The 20,628-nt window shown below is 40.8% G+C and overlaps 1 protein-coding gene across 1 annotated transcript in view; it reads right to left on the bottom strand.

The window, feature by feature from the left end:
- Grm8 (glutamate metabotropic receptor 8) overlaps window positions 1-20,628 on the bottom strand; it is an 805,433-nt gene that overhangs the window by 657,258 nt on the left and 127,547 nt on the right. Inside the window, exon 2 of the mRNA XM_032906859.1 lies at window positions 4,749-4,965. Coding sequence (XP_032762750.1) covers window positions 4,749-4,965 — 217 coding nt within the window. The remainder of the gene's footprint in view (window positions 1-4,748; window positions 4,966-20,628) is intronic.

Here is a 20,628-nt window from a genome sequence, read left to right as displayed (position 1 = left end):
ATAGAAGCAGCATTAACATTTATTATCCTGTCTTCCTTTAAAACTGGGGTAATAAGGGAAGACAAGGACGTGAAAGGAACTGTCTAAAGACTCAAGGAAGTCATTATTGAGTCAGGAGCTACAAGCCCCCCAATTCGTGATAGAAAAGCATGAGCAAATATCATCAACCCCTTCATTACAGGATCTGTGGAACCTCATATTGAATAATTAAAACAAGACAAATAGAGGAGTATGGTTCTAACCTTTGAGGGTGTGTAACATGGATGATGAATAAGTTGTAACTCAGTAACTACTTAGCTATTCCTTCCCCTCAAGACAAAGGAGACCAAGGCAGGGATGGTGGGGACAGATGTAAATTAGACTAGCAGACACACTATGGGTGTTTATAATTTTCTAGGTGCTATTTTAAAAAGTGTTTTTGAAACTTCACAAAGAAAAATAGTCCCTGCCAATCTTGCAGGAAGCTCTGGGCAACATGAACCAGGGAAATTGAGACGCTGGGATCACACATACACCAACACTATATACTAAGCCATCCTATTATCAAGACCAAAACAATAGGATTGCATAACATGCCAAGTAACTTCTCAAGTCAGTGTATTATAGGCATCTTTATTAACTAAATTGTCTCCATCCTTAACAGTTGACCTGCTCTTCCAGTTTACCTCCCACTCCTCTCTTGACACCACCCCCTCTGAGACCATCCCAGTTATATTCTGTAATGCATTGAACCATGCCTATGGAGATGTGCTAAAACCCTCACCTCTGTAACTCAAAATGTGACTGTTTGGAAATAGAGACATTATTTGCAAACATTATTCACGCTGAGATCATATTAGAGTAAGGTGGTTCTACCCAATATGGCTGCATCTCTTCAACAGCAAGACACAAAGAACTACCAAAACAGAGAAAGTGGCTATGAGATATTAGAGGCAGTCTCTAAAGTCTCTAAAGTGTCTACAAGCTAACAAAGACCAAAGACTGCTGGCCCAGCTCAGACGCTCCAAGGGAAGTGAGATTCTCCTCTAAGATCTCAGAAGCTGCTGCACATCCCTGAAGCACCTTGATTTCTGATTTTTTTTGCTAGCAGAGGTAAGAAGCAATGAGCACCAACTTAAATCACCCAGCCCGTTCTTTGTTCTGGCACTGCTGCAAAGATGAATCATCTCCCTAGATCACACAGTGTGGGTCTATGTCACTGGGCATACACTTTTGGTTATGCTCCCTGGAAAAAGTTCCTGGTCTCTTATTAAAAACTGTTCCTGGTCCTTGAATGAAAAAAAATACCCAAAGAAAATAAATGAACCTTTTCTATAATGAAAACTTTCTCCTAAGGTGACTAAGAGCCACTCAAGACCAACAACCCACAAAGAAGAGAGAACACTGTCCCGACCTTTGCTCCCCCTTACCATATGAAGCCATAATTCTCATGAAACTTCTGCCCAGGAGTCTATACTTGGCTTCCTTTGTTTCTCGCTCTCTCCGTACTCAGCCTCAGCACCCACCATTCCCTTCTTAACTCGGATTTTTGTAAGATGGTTTTGAGAGTTCCTGCTTAGCTAGACGAATGCTCCTTTTGCTCTTCTCCACAATGGTGTTGCTGACAAAACCCACGTTCCCACTCCACCACACTAGTCTCCTCGCTACTCTTCTGCGACGGTGCTTGCCTTCTCTGACCCGCCCAGCCACAGAGTTTTGTGATCAGCTATAACCTTTTATCTGGCCTTCAAGATCTCCATTTAATCAGTTACCGAGTTCCATAAACTAGATCTCAGAAATGTCTCTCATGTCTGTCTACTCTTCTACTTTACTGTCACAGCCCTATGTTAAACCAAGACTGATAGTGCAGAGGCCAGTTACGCAGTCTTCCACCCTCCACTTCTATGTGCAAGCTGACAGGTTTCCTCAGCCCTTGAAAGTTTTGGCAATTATTTAGAACACTGAGGATAAAATAAATACCTTATAACTTATAGCACTCAAATGTGTATCAATATCTAACTTTCTATTGTATTTGCTGTGTACTATACTATAGTCAAATGGTGTTTTCTGTGAGCTTATATTGTCACTTGTTTGATAATTTCTACAAGATATGGGTAAGCTGCCACTAAAACAAGCACTAATATCAAATATTTACTCTATCAAATGCCTCTTTTATCTCCTCCACAGGGATATTGCCTAGAGATGAGCTACCATCGACGTCTGTTCTTGACCACCACTAATGCATAATCTTCATTCTCCCAGATTCACAGAAACTACTTCTAGGCACTCAGATTCTGTTAAAATGTAAAACACTTTAATTAAACTGGATGTGCAATGTATCACTAAATGGATTTTCATTTTGTTATAATTACATTATGACCTACCTGAATTAATCAGGGATAAAACCTAGGATGCCTCAACTTATACTGGAACTTCTTAGCAATCAATGTTGCTGAAGAGAGAAACTCAGAGCAGAGCATAGAGGTTTTTGTGCATGTTGAGAAAATATATAATTTTATGAATGGACAGATACTCCAAAACCTGAATGTAAACATCTCTCTCAGTCAAGACACTCAGGTTTCTAAATACACACTGCTAACACGGTGACAGATTTAGTAAGCTTGGCAAATGTTACAGAACTAATGAATTTTCATTAAAGTCATCAGATAATTCTGCAATGGGTTAAGCTGCTACTATTTGCCATTCCCATTACTATCATCGCCATGTGAAAGGTTGAATTTTCAGCTATTTTTGTTCCAGATAAAAATCTTTGTCATTAAAATGAGAGATGATTCTGATATTTAATATATTCCATGGCGTACTCTGGCATGGCACTAATTTGGCCTTTTCAACATTCTGCATATTAAGTGACAATCCACCCCCTCCTCCATTCCCCAGATAAGTGAGAACTGAAATAGAATGGACAGCCAATCAAGTCACAGAATACTGAAAGGATCAACACAGAAAAAAAAATGTGTTGCTGTAGTCAGGAGCATCCATGAGGTGCTAAAATTATTTTCTTCCATACTAATGACTCAGATAGAAACAGCAATAATGAAAGGGGCCATCTAAGTCTTCTCATGTGACAGTATTCCCTAAGTACAGCAAAGCCTCCTAAAAAGAACAGTCAAGTACTTCTTATTTTAGTCAATAACATTGCACTCTCACTTAACTTTTACAACAATACATTACATCACACTCTACAATGAGCAAATTATGCCCTCACTGAATTTTTCATAGTAATCTGTTCTATGCACACAAAACGGGCCCCAGCATTGAAGAATGTCCCGAATCACTGCAGAAAACTTATTTCAATACATACTCCCTTATTTTCCTCCACAGGTTGAATTATCACTCTGCTAAGAGCCGACATCAGCTGCTTGAATAATGTATTAACCCTGCTTCCAGAAGTCTTAGCTTTCATCTGAAGGGGCATTTTTTTTAAGGATAAACATGGGACTCTTTTTCCAAGAAAATAAAATAATTTAAAGTTTAATGGGAGCTTTTGGATCATTTTTATAGCTGTGGTGATGTGACTTAGAATTCCAGAAAGCAAAAAGATGATGCCCTCACAGGCGCAGTCGGTCTGAACACTTGTCCAATTAAATCAATTAACCCCATCTGCCAACCTGACGAGTCTCTCTCTCTACAGTTTCTGCCACAGTACAAGCACATGTTAAATATAAAAAAATCACCGAGTACAATAAATTTTTCTGTCCTATTACATCCATTAGAAAGGCTTCAGGCACCTATGACTCTCAAGCAAGAATCTTATTGCAAAAACTTTCGGTTCTCAGTTCCAGGTAATTATAGTGAAATCATCCCCATGATCTCCTCCTGAACTGAAAGCTCTAACCATTAATTGATCAACATAATTTCCTTCTTGACCTCCGCAATTGCTTTAAAATAGTCAAGAGATACTTTCGAATCTCCACAACATCATGATCACCAATGCAAAAAGAGTAATTTTTAAATAAAATATTATTTAAGCGCCAATAATGTCTCCTACCCACGAAGATCTATCACTGACTAAATGTCAGTAAGATTTGTGCTGTGTGCTGCTTTCTGCTGCCCTGCTCTGTTTTTCCCTAAGTAATAGAATGGATTTACAGCCTCACAGATAAATATACATGTTGGTGAACTATCTACAGAGATTGGAAATGCACTCTGAAGAACTCCCAGGACAGGATCTTGCCAGCACTTTGTCCTAACTTAATTTTCACAATTTTTCCTTCATCCCTCTGTAAGCTCTAGGATTTTATATACAAATGAAAGACGGAAAAGTCAAATATGACAATGAGTGCATGACTTAGGGCTACCCCCTAGGGGCTGATCCAATATTGCCTTAAGATGATTACAAGCGCTGATCCCTCTAGTGCTCCATGTTAAATTCCACTGACTTTTTTTTTTAATTTGATGACTTGCTAATGTAAACTTCCATCTAGAACAATCAAACAGTACGTCATTTATTCAAATTCACTGTGGCTCTAAGGCGCCTGCAAACTCCCTCATCAAAACAGACAACTCAAAAGATACTCACCGAAGTCAGGAGCTCTACTGCTCAAATTAGCACCAAAGAGTCACCTTGCTAGAAATAAGAACAATAAAACCATCTACAATATGCCTAGCTTCCGCATACGGAGCACAGCCTGGGCCATGCACTTGTGAGAGATCTAATTATCTCATAGACATCAGGCAGCACTTGGAGGTGTCCATACTTTAGCAACCTGTCACCTCCAAACGCAATCAACTGGTAAATACATGCTCACCAATCTCCCTTGAGATCTGAGTGAAGGCCTCAACACCACTCTCTCCATAGTTCCCCTCGGAAGCCAGTGTTGACACATAATTCCATCCCAGGGCCGTCACAATGTCCACCATGGCTTGGGCTTGGTAGGAGTCAGGCGGGACCACCCGAGAAAAGAAATCATACCTGGTGTTGTCACTTAGCTCTGGGGCTGTGGATGCATAGCTAATCTGAGGTATCTGCAAAACAAATGAGAGGTCATGTCAACCTACAGTGTGTCTTGTACAGTGATAGATTATCACCAGAGACTAAATAGTCAAAAGTTGTCACAGAAACTTAGCGGTATCGGCCTGAAGGCAAACTATGGTTTTAGGATCATCGATTTAATAGGAAATAATTTCCTAACATTCCATGGGCTTAATTTCCTTTTGAAGCATGGAAGTGCAAACACTGAGAAACAATTTACTTTTGCTTCAGGTGTCAAAGGTCAAAGGAAAACATTTCATGTTTTTTGAGGCTGCTCTTTTATTCTGTACATGATTGTTCTGATGTGGAAATGAAAGAGAAATGAAGCCATAATACAAACATATATCTGAGAAGCTCACCTCAGAAACTCTCTTTGGCTTTAACACATAAAGGTTTGTTGTTTGGTTGGTTGGTTGAAACTTAATACCACTTGAGTTTTAAAATTATAATTTTGATACATCAGTTTGTTTTTGATACAGGGTCTCACTATGTAGTCCTGGCTATTCTGGACTCACTTGTGTAGATCAGACTCAAAGGAGATGTTCAAAGAATTGGTCTGGCTTGCCACAAAAGGTTGTACATTCCAGGAGCCAATGGTCACTCGCCAGTCTCTAGGCAGATTATTTTTAAACCACTCTTGACATCTTTGATTGTCACTCAGCATCTGGATAACCCCGCTCAGTCTATAGAATCCTACTTCATATTGGTAGCCAGTGAAATGACAGGAAGATACAAATAAAAGCTTTACTCACAGGTTAAGAAGCAAACCAATGTGCCTGGAGCTATCCAGGTCCTGAAGGTCTCTGAATAACAGAGCTCCAGCTTGCTTGCTGACTGGCTGGCTGGCTGGCTGGCTGGCTGGCTGGCTGGCTTGCTATCATTTCGTTCTGTCTTTTTTTTTTTTTTAAATTGGATATCTTATGTATTTACATTTCAAATTTTATCCCCTTTCCTGGTTTCCCCTCCAGAACCCGCCTGTCCCATCCCCCTCCCCCTGCTTCTATGAGGGTGCTCCCTGTCCCACCCACCAAGAGCTCCAGTTTTCTATTTCAGCAGTGGCAACAACTGTTCAGGTCAGCCTAATTAATCCTAAACTCTTCCTGGTTCCGTTTCCTTGGTTGGGATCATGTTAACTTATTTAACACTGTGTGGCCATAAAAACTATCTGAGCTTCCTCCTCCTGCCCTTTGGTTTCTCTTCTAGACCTACCAGCCCTGCCTTAACAGACAGATGGCTTGATTAGACTCTGCCTTTATAGTATGTGTCTACTCAGCAAGACATTTCTCCAAATCTCAAAGCACAGCAGTCTTAGCCTTCTTCACCTCCTTTTGTTCTTGCTTCTAGAAATCCCATAATAGAAATCCTAGCCACTCACTGAGCTCTCCCCATATCCTGTACTAGATAAAAATTTCCCAAAAATCAACCCCATGAATGATTCTATAGTCTAATAAAAAAACTCAGTAGTCTGACCCAGGCTATATTGTGCTGCTGTGGGGGTGGGGGTGGGGATGGGGGGTAGGGGTGGGGGGGATGGGTAAGTATTTGTGGGCATGCGTGTAAGTGTGGCTGTGGAAGAGCATTCTGTAGCACTGGGCCATAGCTTGTCCTGTTTGAAAGCAATCTTCCCATTTCCTCAGCTCCTCAGAGTCCAGCGGTAAAATGTCTTGCACAGCCCCCACCCTGCCAGTAATAATGAGCCACCCCTTTCTAAAAATGAGCACAAAGTGTGAAAATTGAGTGTTTGAAACCAAAACTAATTATCTCAAATTACTACCTTCAGTCAGTCAGTTCCAGGGCTGTTTAATTAGCAGTCAGCATCATGTTTAGGATTAATTAAACAGGTGTAAAGGGTATATAAAATAAAAGTGCAGATAGGAGATGGTTGTTTGATTAATCCAGTAATGGGCTTTCTCCCTAAAGTCTTGAAGAGTTTTCTCTTCTGAGATCGATGTGTGAAAAAGTAATGTGCAAATACGTGTTTGCAATTTCATGTCTGCAATTCTTCTATGTTGCGGTCTACAATAACATCATGGCACAGGGATAGTATTTCAAGCCAAGTTTTCAAAGTGTCACGAAGTCGCATCCTGTTTCTAGTTTATTTGCCACAGACCACTAGTCTTTGGCTCATTAAGCATTTTAATTTCTATACCAGCATCCCCAATATTTCCACTACCCTCAAATTAAACCCCTACTGGCAACTAAAGTGAAAATTTATTAAAGAACTAAGCTGTTTCTTTTTCTTTCTGCTGCACCGCATCCATCCTAACCAGCCTTTGACCCTGGGGGTTTTATCTAGCAGACGACAACAGTATAAAGGTGCTGGGTGAAGGAGAGAAGAGGAGAGAAAAAATGAGAAAAAAAACAAAGAAAATGCTATCAGCAAGAGGAAGCATTAAGGAAAGCAGCCTTCATTATTCACTTGTCCTTCTAAAGAAGAAATGTCCTTTGCAGTGTCAAGTCCCACTCGACAATCTTAAGAATAAAATCTACACTCTCATCTGGCTTATGATATCACTCTGACTCACAGCCTTCCGACTTCCTGTTATGTTCCACTGATAGCAGAAGGATCTAAAGGAATAGATCCTGACCTCTGTCTAGTCGTGGTCCCCTTTCTGGCTGCTTTGGACCAGACTCAGTTGGAGCTTGAAACAGAAAAAACATGTGGTAGACACCTGCACCCTTGCCCACATGTGCACTACAGAGCAGGAAGACTGTGTTCCTCTGCTTGCTGATGTTGTACATACCTCAATGTCACTTTTCCTCTGGACGCCCCCCTCCCCGCTCTGTCAAACTCTCCTCCTCACTCTATGCCTCTCGTCTGAATTAGAACTAGAATCCTGGCTGATGGCTGGCTTGTGATTTTTCCAGAAGTTAGCTCTTCATTCATTGGGTATCTACAATACTTGATGGAGCGAGTGTCTAATGAGTGTTTAGAGGTAATTCACTAATTAATCCATGACAGGACATTTGATGTTGCCCCCCTCCTGCTGAATTCCGCTACAGCATGGCAAGGATCTTCTCTATCTGCCCTTCGACTTGCCCCACCCTTCTGTGTCTCTGAGGGTGCTCGTTACTACACTATCACCTGCCTTCTCTGTTTCTAGCTCCAACAGAGTTTGGCCCAGAAGAGGCACAAGAGCAAGAAAGTGGAACAAATCCAAACAGAGGTCAGGATATATTCCTCCAGGTTCTTTCCCCCTGGTAACAGCACGGTCTCTACCTGAGCCTCTGCCATAACTCTTGGGGGCCCTATTATACCTCCTCAACCTTGACCCCTGCAGGTCTCCTCACTATTGTCTATCTCTGAGTGCTTCAGCATTCAAGAGACGTTCCTGTGTCTCTGCCCACACTGTACAAATAGCCTTTTTATTAGCCTGCCCCATCATTTCTGCAGTATGAAAAGAGCCTGGATGTTCTGACGGGTGCTGGGCGTGTGACAGGTATCTGATCCTCCACCGTCAGCACCACCCTAACCTCTTAGTCTTCTGCTCACTTTCCCTTTCAACACTCTCTACTGTTGTCCTCACCCGACTTTTCCTTTTCTCTCTTTCAGCTCCTAAAGGCATCAAATTGCATATTTGAAAACACCTGTCATCTTGCTTTCCTTCATTTTTCATTTTCTTTGTGCTGAGGTTTCATACGACTATAATGTATGCTTAAAATAAGGCCCTTCCCATCATCCAAATAAAGCATATTTGAGGCAATTAATTAGACCTCACAAGACTCATTACGCGATCCTCCCTTTTTAAAAAAGCTTCAGCTTCCATTGTCCTGGTATCTTCAGTTCCCAACTCCAATCCTATGCTTTTTGGGAAGTTGCAGAGCAAAGGTTGTGTGTCTAATTGTCTGATTGTCCTCATCCCCAATAGACAGGAATGTAAGCTCGAAGTCAGAGGTCTAGAACTGTTGGACAAGAATGTGTAACACTCTTTATTCTCAGACTAGATCAAAACAACTCAGGCTCCCTTTCCATGTGTGGGCAGAACCGCCCTTCCTGGTGTAGAAGCCAAACTTCCTCCCTGCTATATGATTCTGGCAGCCAGGTGTGTGAAAGGGGCCAGAAACCCATCCTGCTGGTTTGAACTTACAGGACTCCAAATCTGCTAGGAGGGCAAAAGTTGATCCCAAGGTTGAGATGTGATACAGAAGTAGGAGGCATTATTTTGGCCTCAAGCCCAAACTGGCTTCTCTGCAATCTAGTTCTTAACAGACAGTCCTGTGTCTGGGGAGCTATTTGGTGCTTGCCTAGCTGTTAATAAAGCTAATTGCTTGATCTACATTTAACTAGCTATTCTGCGAATCTTGGACTCATACATTCCAAAAAGGGATTCCACATTGACATGTAGCCGCTAAAGGAAGCTAAACTTTGATTTCAATAGTGTGTGTGTGTGTGTGTGTGTGTGTGTGTGTGTGTGTTTATAAAATAGGCTACTGGCTCTCTTCTACTTTTGCTAAACGGAATCTCCCTAGGAGCTTGACCAAGAGAACTGGACTACAAACCCCAGCCTTCTTTGCAATGGTGAGTAGAACTTCTGAAAATGTCCCTGAAGGGACCAGGCATGCGTGCCCATCTTTTATCTCTGTGCTTCAAACATAAAGGTGGTAGCTCCATGGGTTATCCTAGACAGTACCCAAGCAAAGGTGGAACAAAAGGCGTTCTCTAAGTCAAATCACTGTGACATCGCCATTCCTACCACTATGGCTGTTTACTGTTTCCATTCTTGGCCTCTTCAGATCTATACATGACCAGCAACCAAAGAACTTTTTAAAATAGAAAAGTAGTATCTTGCTCATAGCCCTTCAATCCTTTTCCATTTCCCTTTGATCTTAGAATAAAGCCTAAATTTCTTGCTACAAGGTCCTTTGAGCTGACATCTGTCCTCTTTCCCCCTTGCTCATATGTTGGAAGCATGAAGACCTTCTTTCAAGTCATAGACCAGGAAGTTCCCTTTGGCTCATGCATAATAGTACTCCATGTGTCTTTCTTTTCCTCACTGGGTTTTCTCATCCTTCAGCCTCTGCTCAGTTGTTTCTTCCTGAAACAGAAGCCCTCTGACCGCTCCATTTTCAGTGTCTTCCCATCACCAGTTACTTTCATCACTCCCTTCACTTTGTTATTACAACCTGCATGTATATATTCTGTCACCCTTACTAACAGATACTCTAAAGGGGCATCATTCTCTGTGTTGTTTACAGGTGTTGTATGAGTTTCTAACGCATAGTAAAAGGTCAAAAAATATTAGATGGAGAAAAGAAAACCCCAAGGATCAAGCATCACTTTCCTCCACGTGTACCAACATTGAGGGATCTTTCTACAGTGCTATTTCAGTAGAAAGTTGCCAATTTTCATATTATTTGTTAATCAAAGATCTACTCAGCAGCTACAGTTACTGATCAGCATGAGATCATCTGTTTTAGCAAGCAGAAGTGATAGAATCCAATTCAATTCAACTAAGGGCATTACAATTGGGTCGTGAGCAGGTGCAAGGCAGGGAAGTATTCACTTATCAGTCAACTCTTTGGGATGCTAGAAATGGCCATCATAGCTCCAAGGGCGTCTTGGGGAACACTTTGGAATCCCATGGACTTCAATCTGTCATGGAATAAAAATTACATTTCCAATCATTTCCAGTTTACTGTTTCCTGTAGACTGACTACTCAAGACAGAGTTAAAGTTGCTTAGGCCTCCCATAAACTGTCTCTCCCTACTACCTTTACTGGGTCTGCTTGCATCGATGAGGAGTGAAATTGTGAGTAACTGAGACTCACAGTGCTCTCGCTAGTTCCAAATGGGTGTCATTTCCGTTGCCTGTTATGATTTTTTCACTGTTAATACATCAAAATGTTGTAATCTTGAAACTTGCCTCATCGGTTCAGATTGCCATGAGTCATGCCTGCTCTCTATACTTAGGATTTATCCACAACTTCATGGAAGGTAAGACCCAATCCTGACAAGCTAGCAATAAAGGCACCTAAAGTACACCACAAGAGAAGTCCTAGGATGGGTAGTAAGTTCGCATTCCTACAAAGAAACTCACAAATATCTGATGAACACAGGCACAGACAGAACTTGAATCACATCCATCTCCGCTGTTGATTCTTGGGTGTAAAAGAAAACCTGTCTAAAAAACAACTTTATTCATTTATTGATTGCTATATTTGGTGGGGCAGGTTAGTGAGGGCTTCTTTGTGTTGTGTAATAACATCATTGCTTTTCCCCAGAGATGGATCAGCTTGAAACTCCACTCTTCCCCCAGGAGGTAGCACTGGCCTGAGCACTTCTTCAGCGATGGTGGCCTTAGCAACAGTGGCCATCACAACGATTGCTTCCTGCCACCCGCCTTAGGATGGATTTGCTGCTTCTGCAAAACCCAGGACCAGAAAAGGCATGCTGACTGTCGTGGCCATTAACTTTGTCTTTTCAGACACTGTTGCTCTGTAGTATTAAATCTACTTGTGCTTGTGGCAAGACACGAGTATATAATCAGAAATTAGATGAGAGTGAGGAGTCAGGACTAGGAGTCAATGTCCAGCACTGGTCCCCTTCTCCCAACATTGCCTTGAGCTTTCATGCTCCTCTCAGCTTCATGAAAATCACATAAAGAGAAGGGGAAAAGCAAAAAAGCAAAGCCAAATAGTCATGAAAAAAGGAAGAATGACAAGTGCCCCAATTTTGCATTCAAAATTATGATCCCTTCCCCAAATCAAAAGCTGCTCGACAAAAATGTCCTCCATGTGTGGGAAGTTCTTAAGCTTCCAGCTCACAGGTCAATGTCAAATTGAAATATTCATGCCCGTCTTTCTGCTCAATTGAGTTCCCATACTTGGCTCTCCAGGAGGATTCTTCACTGCATTTTGATGCATGATAGAGATTAGGAAAAGAAAGCAAGGAAGCCTACTGAAATGGGAAACTGTGGGGATCAGTGACAGCTAGAGAGATTTCATTCTACTCTGCACTGCATTTTTATTCCTTCCCTACATCAGCTCACTCAGGCTAAGCTTGATATCCTTATCCACACCACACCACACCACACCGCACCGCACCACACCACAAGAACCTGTAGTTGTTAACACAAATAAATACAGTCCAACATTTGTAAGTTTAGGGTCATAAGTTTAATTCATTATGGACCAAAAAGCAGCCTACACCCCTCACTAGAGTATCCTCTTCACAACTAACTGCTAACAAAACCAACTAGAGAGGGACAGACAAGGCCAATCCATTCTCACTGCCAAATAAATAATTCAAAGATGGCTTATGACTGAGCGTGAACTTGAAACTTAACAGCAAAGGTGGAAAAGTATCATATCATAGGTAGCACACCTTCTTCAAAACACAAAGAACATGGTTTGGTCTCTACGTGCCCCAGAAAGTGGAGATTTGATTCCACTTGTAGTTACTTGTGGTTCTAATAATATATTGGCTGGTCTGTTGAAATGTAAGAAAATCACATTTTCTCTCCTATTTTTTTTTCAGCTGTGAGTTGGAAAAAGAAAGAAAGCAAAGGGTACACTGAAATTTAAACATCTCTTCTAAATACAGGAATTTTCAAGGTAGCAGCCGTGTGGAGAGAGCAGAGTGGGAAGCCATAATGCTTTGGGACTTAGGGCATGGTCACTGCCACATATGAGCTCTACTGGCCTGAAGAAGGACCAGTCACAGATGTAGACAGGATGCAGAAGGTAAGAATATTGAGAAAAACAATGACTCTTTGGGGGTCCCACAGTCAACAATTGACAAATTTTAAAGAACTTGCATTCTAACTCCTCCCACATATGCCTCCTGCTGGTTCCCTTACAGAACCATCTGGAAGCTAGAGAGCATTTGCCTTCTAATCTGCCTATTTAAAATGGAAAAACCAAGCATTCCATGAACAGGAAAGAACTTACATATAAACAACCACAATTATACCCTATATGATTAATAATGTTTTTTTACATCTGCTAATTACATTTTACAATGAGAAAGCATAAGAGCTCCTAAGGGAAGGTGCAGCTATAATCTATCAACTCTCCAGCAGTGTGGAGACTTTTAAGCCTAAGTATTCTACATACATGTTCATCTCAATTTACTATTTAATATAGAGACATCTCTGTTAAAAATAACTTTATACTTTGTCTCATTTAAATCTCCTGATCATCAATTTTTCTTTGGTGATTTCTCCACAAGCCACTCCTCTGTGACATCTAGGAAATTATTATCTGTAAAAATTCAATATTACACACAAATTTAAAAGGTTAATTACGCCCTTCTTTTTCACACCAACATCTTTTTATTAATTGCTACGGAATTTGATACGATGCACCCTAATCACATGATCAGACTTGCTTCTTGTTCCTCAAAGGGTCATCCTCCCACCCTTGAATCCTCCAAGCACTAACAAAAAAAAGGAAGAGAGAGAGAGAGAGAGAGAGAGAGAGAGAGAGAGAGAGAGAACCAAGCCCAATTTATGATGCCCTTATATTCACTGTACCATGGTCAAACTCCCCAGGGGCCAGACTCTTAAAGATAACTGAATTCTTCCTCACTTGCCCCCTCACCAGAGGTCAACTGTGAAAAGCCATACTTCAGCATCTTTATCACAGTTTTTCAGAACTCTCTTCAATCGCCTCCTGTCTGAACTTTTTTTTTTCGGGGGGTGGGACAGGGGTGTCACCAAAGCCTTCAGTATCCCCCATTCTCAGTTATGTTTCTTCAGTCATTGATACCACTGCAAAAGAAGCCTTCCTTTCCCCCAAATCAGCTGCCCCAAGTCCTTCTTTTGGGCAGTTGTTAAAGTAAATGTCATGTCTCGTGAACGGCTACTTTTTCTCTTTTAATAATCTATCCAACAAGTCTGCTCACAATAGGCCCAGGTCCTGGGAAGGGCCCTAGAAATGAAGCAGTAAAAAAAAACCAAGTGGTCCTTCCATCTGAAGGAGGAAGTGGAAGTTGTTCTTCCACCTCCAAAGACAGGCATTAAGTAAAACAATCCAATAAGTGCCACTGGATATCCCAGGGTTTCTTCCACGCTCTTGGGACAAGGTGTGCTACCCCGATGTGGTAATGTTAAGCTAATATATGAAAAACAAGAGAGAGAGAGAGTGAGCATACACTAGACTCTCCCAGCCAGGGTGACTTCGTATTCAGCTATCTTGCAGATGTACAAACACACAAATAATAGAAGGGGAGACCTGGTCAACGGACAGTTACTTAATTTTAGAAAATTTGCCAGAGGCGAAAGCATATTTAAACCAAAATTGCCAAATGCCCTGCTTCTTAAATGTTTTGTTTCCTTTAGTTTCAATTTTATTTTTGATTGACACACAATACTTGTATACCTTTATGGCTATGGTGTGATTTTATACACATTACGTATGGATAAATATTATAGAATGTTAAAATCCTGGTTATTGGCATATCCATCACCTTGAATGTCATTATTTCTTGCAGGGAAGGCATTCCAATTTTTTCTCTTCTAAGATTTTGAAATATATAATATATAAGTGTTAACTATAACCTCCTTACTAATATATTTACAAGCACTATACCTAATTTGGATTCTTATATGATAACTCTGAAGAGAATAAGTATAAAATTATCAGCAGTAATACATATGTCTCTAAATTCTAAGGCTTGTGTGGGTAAGGAATGAATAAACGTGACAGAAAGACCCAGTGTAAGCCAACAAAAATATCCAGCAGAAACTAGACCCACAAAAAAGGAACAACTCCAAGACAAGAGCCCAGTCCACCCCTTGAAAGAACTTACGTTACTTATAAACTCTAATATTTGCTTCCTTAGAAAAATAAAAAGAAATTGAAGAAAGCATGGTCTTTATCCTCCTCAGGCAGAAGAGGCTTGAACTGGATTTTAATATACATGAGCAGCAGGTTAGAACTAACTCGGGAAGATAATGTCATCTTTTTTTTTAACAAGATAATATACATTTGCTCAGAAGACAGAAAGGGAAAAAAATGGATCCATCCTCCTCTGAAAACTTCACACTATGACCTACCATCCCGGGGAGACACAGAAAATGTCATTCCTGATTTCATTATGTCTAACTATTACTGCTGATTCCACTGTATTCTGGAGTAAAAGGAATTTCTTTGATGCCTCTTGACAAAATTTTCAAGCAACTTGGGATTTAAAAATGAAGTCTATTTCGGAGTATTCTTTCCAACAAATGGTAGGGGAATTTTTTTTTTGGTATGAGTTGCTTAGGGCAGTGAAAACTTTTTGTAAAGTGGTTTTTCTTACATGAGTACCAAAAGATGATCAATTACAATTTGTTATAATAGAAAACCCAAAATGATGTGGTGGCACTTTCTTAGCATCGTTTGCTAAATCACTTAAAAATTTAACTCACCCACCCACTCACTCCCATCACTGCTGACTTCAAACGATCACCTAGCATTTAATTTTCCTCTTCTGCTGATTTCCGTGCTGTGCAATCACCACTGTGGTTCAATTTTTCCCCCAAGCATGTCAGCACCACACATAAAAAGTTAGTAATTATAACCAACAAATTGAAGTCAATAAACCCTAAGCTGGCAAATATTCCATTTAGACTGGCATTTTGCCACTCAATAATCCATGATTTGAATTCTGCAAATAAGAGAAAAATGGCGATACGGACATTTGTCTATGTAAATCAGTTTCCTGATTGACAGACTCTCTGATTTTCAGTGATTATCCACATTCACCAATATTCTGGTCTTCAAGTCATTATCTGTCTCCCAGCTGTCATTCAGGTACTGATTCTAAACACCTAACGCCAGTGGGGATTTTCAAGCCTTTAATGATACCCAAGTGGTGAACTCAGCTGTTAGAAGGACCTTGTGAGGTTAAAGGTCTTAATTAGAGTTCCGTTTACATAGGAAAGAAAGGTTAGCTCCATCTCCAAAGAATGAATAGTGCACTTCATAAATGGCAATCACCATGTGAGGAGGAAAGAAGATAAAAGAACTCATGTGACCCAGATTCCATTATTCTCCCAAATGCCGGAGAGTGCCCCCAAGGATATGTTCTCCTGACAAACATCAATACTATCTAAAGAGCAGTGCATTAAACATCCCCAAAGTGAACTTATTTGCCCTCTATGTTCATCTAAATCTCTTAATGTTCTTTATAAACTCCTTCATGTATCATATTCTGCCTGTACACCCAGCCAATGAAGTGCGTATGGTACATGAGTATAAGAGAGTGGGTATATGCTACTCTTGTCAACATTCATTTATTAAGATTTGGAAAAAGAACTATATGCTAAGTGTTCTGTCTCCAGCATGTCCATGAAAAAACCTGAGATAGGAATAATTTTTTCCAAGACAAATTTGAAAATCATAAAGAGCCTAGGCAATATGGCCTCCAGAATCAAACCCCGTAAAGAGTCTACTAAGTCCCCTCTCACAGATTTAAAGGCCACTGTTCGCTCCTAGTTAGCTGCAATCCATGAGTGCTCAAGGTCCTGAAGAAGCAATCAGACTTCTCTGTTCCCATTTCTGGTCACATATCCAACTGCTTCAGCGACACAGGCCACAGCGTAGCTACAGCTTAGATGTCACAAGCTATTGTAGTTTGACTCTGGAATGTCTACCATGGGTTCAGTTTTTGAGCCCTTGCTGCCCAGATGGTGGGATTACTTGGGGAGATGCCCGTCTACCTGGAAGACACATGTCAGCAGGGCTGAGCTCTGTACTTCTTGGTCTGTGGTAATGATATGAAGAGGCTACCACTGCATGCATTTGCCATGGCATGGCTCTCCCACTGCATGCCTCTGCCAGTGCATGTCTCTTCCACTGTATGTGATGAGAAAAGTAGCTAATAAGACACCAGAATGAAAAGCATATGCTAATATGTATCTGTTGAGGTAGCTGCAGTTCCAGTAAAATGGCCACAGACAGGCTGGGCAGATTGGCCAGCAATCATCCAGGTCAACACATCAAATTTTCACTCTTCAAAAACTCAGGTATTTTCAAATAAGAAAGAAATATATTTTAAAACCTATTACCAACAACACTTCATATGATATAGAAAGGCTAGTAAGCAAGTCAAAACACAACAGGAAATAGGAACAAAGGCAAAAGGCAGCTAAAGGCAGAAGATATAAGGGCATTCAAAGAAATGCAGACAGCTTTCAACAGAAACAAACATAAAAGAGCATGGGCTGAGCTGTTCAGTCCTTGTGAGCACTGTTCTGTCTGTTTTCTATTTGTTTTGATTTTAGTTTTCAGGTCAACAAAGTGTCTGTTAAACATTTGCTGTCCACCCCACTTTCCTACTTGACTTGCAGGAAAACTCACTTTGCATTTTCTCTTAAACTCTGACTCCTTGATTGGTCATTCTCCTTCCACATCGGTGCTGTGTCATGTTTCTCTTTCTACTTCACACACTCCCTGTTAGACCCAGTCTAAATCTCTACCTGACTCCCAGTCCCATGTCCTACTCAAGATAGCATCTTTGAGTGTCCAACAGCAGCCTCAGAACAACACATTGAGACTTGTCACACGCGCCCACGCGTGGAATAGAAGTTAACTGAAGTGCCGGGGGCCAAGTCATTGATTCCCAACTACCCTGATTATTCAGGTAAGTGCAACGTATTTCTATTGAACATATGATGATTTCTAATTATGCAGCAGGGCCGAGTGTTGTCCTCCGATGCTATTCTATACAAACTGTGACTTTGAGCTAGCCACTGGGAATAATAATCTTTTAAAATTTAAACTCATGTTTTGGAATGACAGATATATTTACACCATGTAAGGTCAGTTTGCCAGTTTGGAGAATGCAGTAAGGGTAGCACTGGTTTAATTTCCTAGGTAGTCAGTTCAGTGTTGTCACCGAACTCTCAGTATCAGCACAGCATCATCTAGAAGCTGGTTAGAAATGGAGAACCTCAGATCCCACCCCAGACCCAGTGAATGGAAATTTGTACTTTAATGAGAGCTCCAGGTGGTTCCTTTTGTGCACCAGCAAGTTGGAAAGGTATTGCTGAATCATGATGATGATGATGATGATGATGATGATGATGATGATGACGACGACGACGACGACGACGACGACGACGACGACGACGACGACGACGACGATAAGGACGAGGATGACATGGTTTTATTATTATCCAATATCATATTCAAAGGGACTTAAATATATTCAATGCAAGGATTATTTTGATCAATCTGTCTGGAGTCATCACAAGAATGTATAAAGAAACCTTCTTTGACTTTATCACTTCCCCTAAGGTGAGCATGAATTCTGATCACTAGAAAATTATTTCAGAAATATCTTTCTTCCAAAGTTTATTTTTAAGATCATCTTGTTCAAGTTTTAGATCAGATGCTGCCATTTTGTTTACTCTTAGTCTCAGGGCAAATCAATAAACTACTGAATGTCATTCAAACTGTTAAGTCAGTTAGATGCTTTCAAATATATTTTATATTTGTCTGAAAATAAAGTTAAGTTTTGAAAAATAAAATTTCAACAAAGCCAGATGATTGTGTGGCACCTTGACACCAGTAAGAGTGCGATGTTCACTCCTGCCTGGTTTTGCTGCTTTGGGTGAGCCAAGGAAGATGTTTCACTTTTTGGTGCCTGCTTTACAAGGAGCCAAGCCAACATACTTGGAGGATTAGCTGATTCGATCAGAAGCCTTGAACCACAGAGACTAGGGATCTAAACTCTGGAGCTAGAAATGGGACGGTGCTCCACCACTTACCAGGACATGATGGGAGCTTCCCTTGGCTCCGTCAGCATCCCTAAAACCCGGAAACACCACAGGAGGCCCATGGAAGGGATGGGAGCCCTCCTCCTTTCAATAGACCACCAAAGATGCATCTCTGTACACGTCTACAGTGTTGACTGCTAAACACTGGGTCCTCAAAGTAGCATTATATATTATATTTCTCCATGCCTTGGTAAACGTAGCTCAGCATTAGTTAGTTGATGTTTAAAAAGGTTCCTAACACTTGAATTTCAAGGAGCAAATCAATTCCTTATGTTCCCCATCAGAAAGGAGAGCCATTCTTGGGTATACTATGATTCATTAGACCATTCTAGAAAGTTCTTTGTATGCAGTCTACCGTAAATATATATTGTTGATTAACTGCCTGCTAATGAGAGTAAGCAATACAGGGATCCTACTTTTAACGTCTACCACTTATCCAGCAAAACTGCCTCTCAAAAGCATTCCATATTTTTTGACGCTTAAGTGGAAATATACTTTTCTCCTTTATGAGTAACTAACTCCTTTTCCATAGGCTATAACTTAGATATATGAAGACATTTATTGTCTTTCCAATTCTCTCTAATTCTGTAAATAATCTAAATATGTAAATGCCTTCATAATGCTTTGTCAGAGACTATATGTAAATATCATTGGGTACTCTATTTTTAAAGACAACAAAAACAAAGCTAAAATACTTTTCATGTATTTCTATCCTTAAACTATTTCACTGCCAAATTTTAAAATTATGGAATAAGTAGAAGGAATACTATCCCTTGCCCATGACAACATGAGAATTTTTAGAAGCCATTTATTTACTTATTTATTTATTCATTCATCCTTAAGTTTAAGGAATAAAATTGAGGAAAATATAAGCAGCTTAAGAGGGTATTTAAGACTATAATCCAGGGCTGGGGAGATGGCTCAGTGGTTAACATGCTTGCCGTGACAACCCGGTAATCTGAGTTTGATCCCCAGAACCCATTTATATGCTGGCACAGTAACATAAATATTGGTGATTCCACAACAGTCCTATGGAGAGGGAAACCAGAGACAGGACTGCTGGAAGTTCACAAAACAACTATCCTAGCATGCAGAGAAAGAATAAAAGAAATTCTGCCCCAAACATGGTGGAAAAGTCCAATACCCAGAGCTGTCCTCTGTCCTCCACAGGCACTGGTGAACACATCCACCCATATACTTCCCACCACCTAAATACACAAAGGGAACAGTTTCCCTTAAATTAAGATTAGGAGTTCTAAAAATACAGAAGTCCCCCCTCCCCCGCCTTTTGTAAACTGAAAGTCTATCAGTGGAATTTGAAGTAAATTTTAAAATACAGGAGAAAAAGTCCTTGAGGAAATAGGAAAACTGAAAGAGTTGATTAAAAAACCATTTTCAACAAGCAATATAAGGACTGAGGATGTAGGTCCATGGTAGAGCTTTCTTTTTAATACGGCCTTGGATTTGATTTCCCAGCATGACAGACAAAGAAAAGAAAAGTCATGTCAAGACCCTAGGTGAGTGGTCAAGAGGAGTGGAAAGGCACAGGATTAGAAAATCAGCGGGAGCTGGGGAAAGCTACTTGAATGAGGACAGTACCAGAAACAGGGAGGAAGGGCTGAGCTTCCCATTCCTATTGGCAGGAGATGACGTGGATGAAAGAGCCTGCTCATCCACACCCAACCCACACCCAACCCACACCCAACCCACACCCAACCCACACCCAACCCACACCCAACCCACACCCAACCCACACCCAACCCACCCACCCACATCTGGGCCTCCTACCCTTGCTTCAGGACCACCATTGTAAGATTTCTTTGTCTGCAAGTGCGCAGATGAGAGTAGTCTTGGGTCAAACATCATCAATATGGACTATATCACCAACCAGGACTACTAAGTCCCTTCACAACCAACCAGGTTACAGAATTATCTGGTTGACAGTTTGAG

This window comes from Rattus rattus, chromosome 6 (assembly GCF_011064425.1).
Source record: "Rattus rattus isolate New Zealand chromosome 6, Rrattus_CSIRO_v1, whole genome shotgun sequence".
Classification (NCBI taxonomy): domain Eukaryota; kingdom Metazoa; phylum Chordata; class Mammalia; order Rodentia; family Muridae; genus Rattus; species Rattus rattus.
This window is presented reverse-complemented; position numbering and strand designations above follow the sequence as displayed.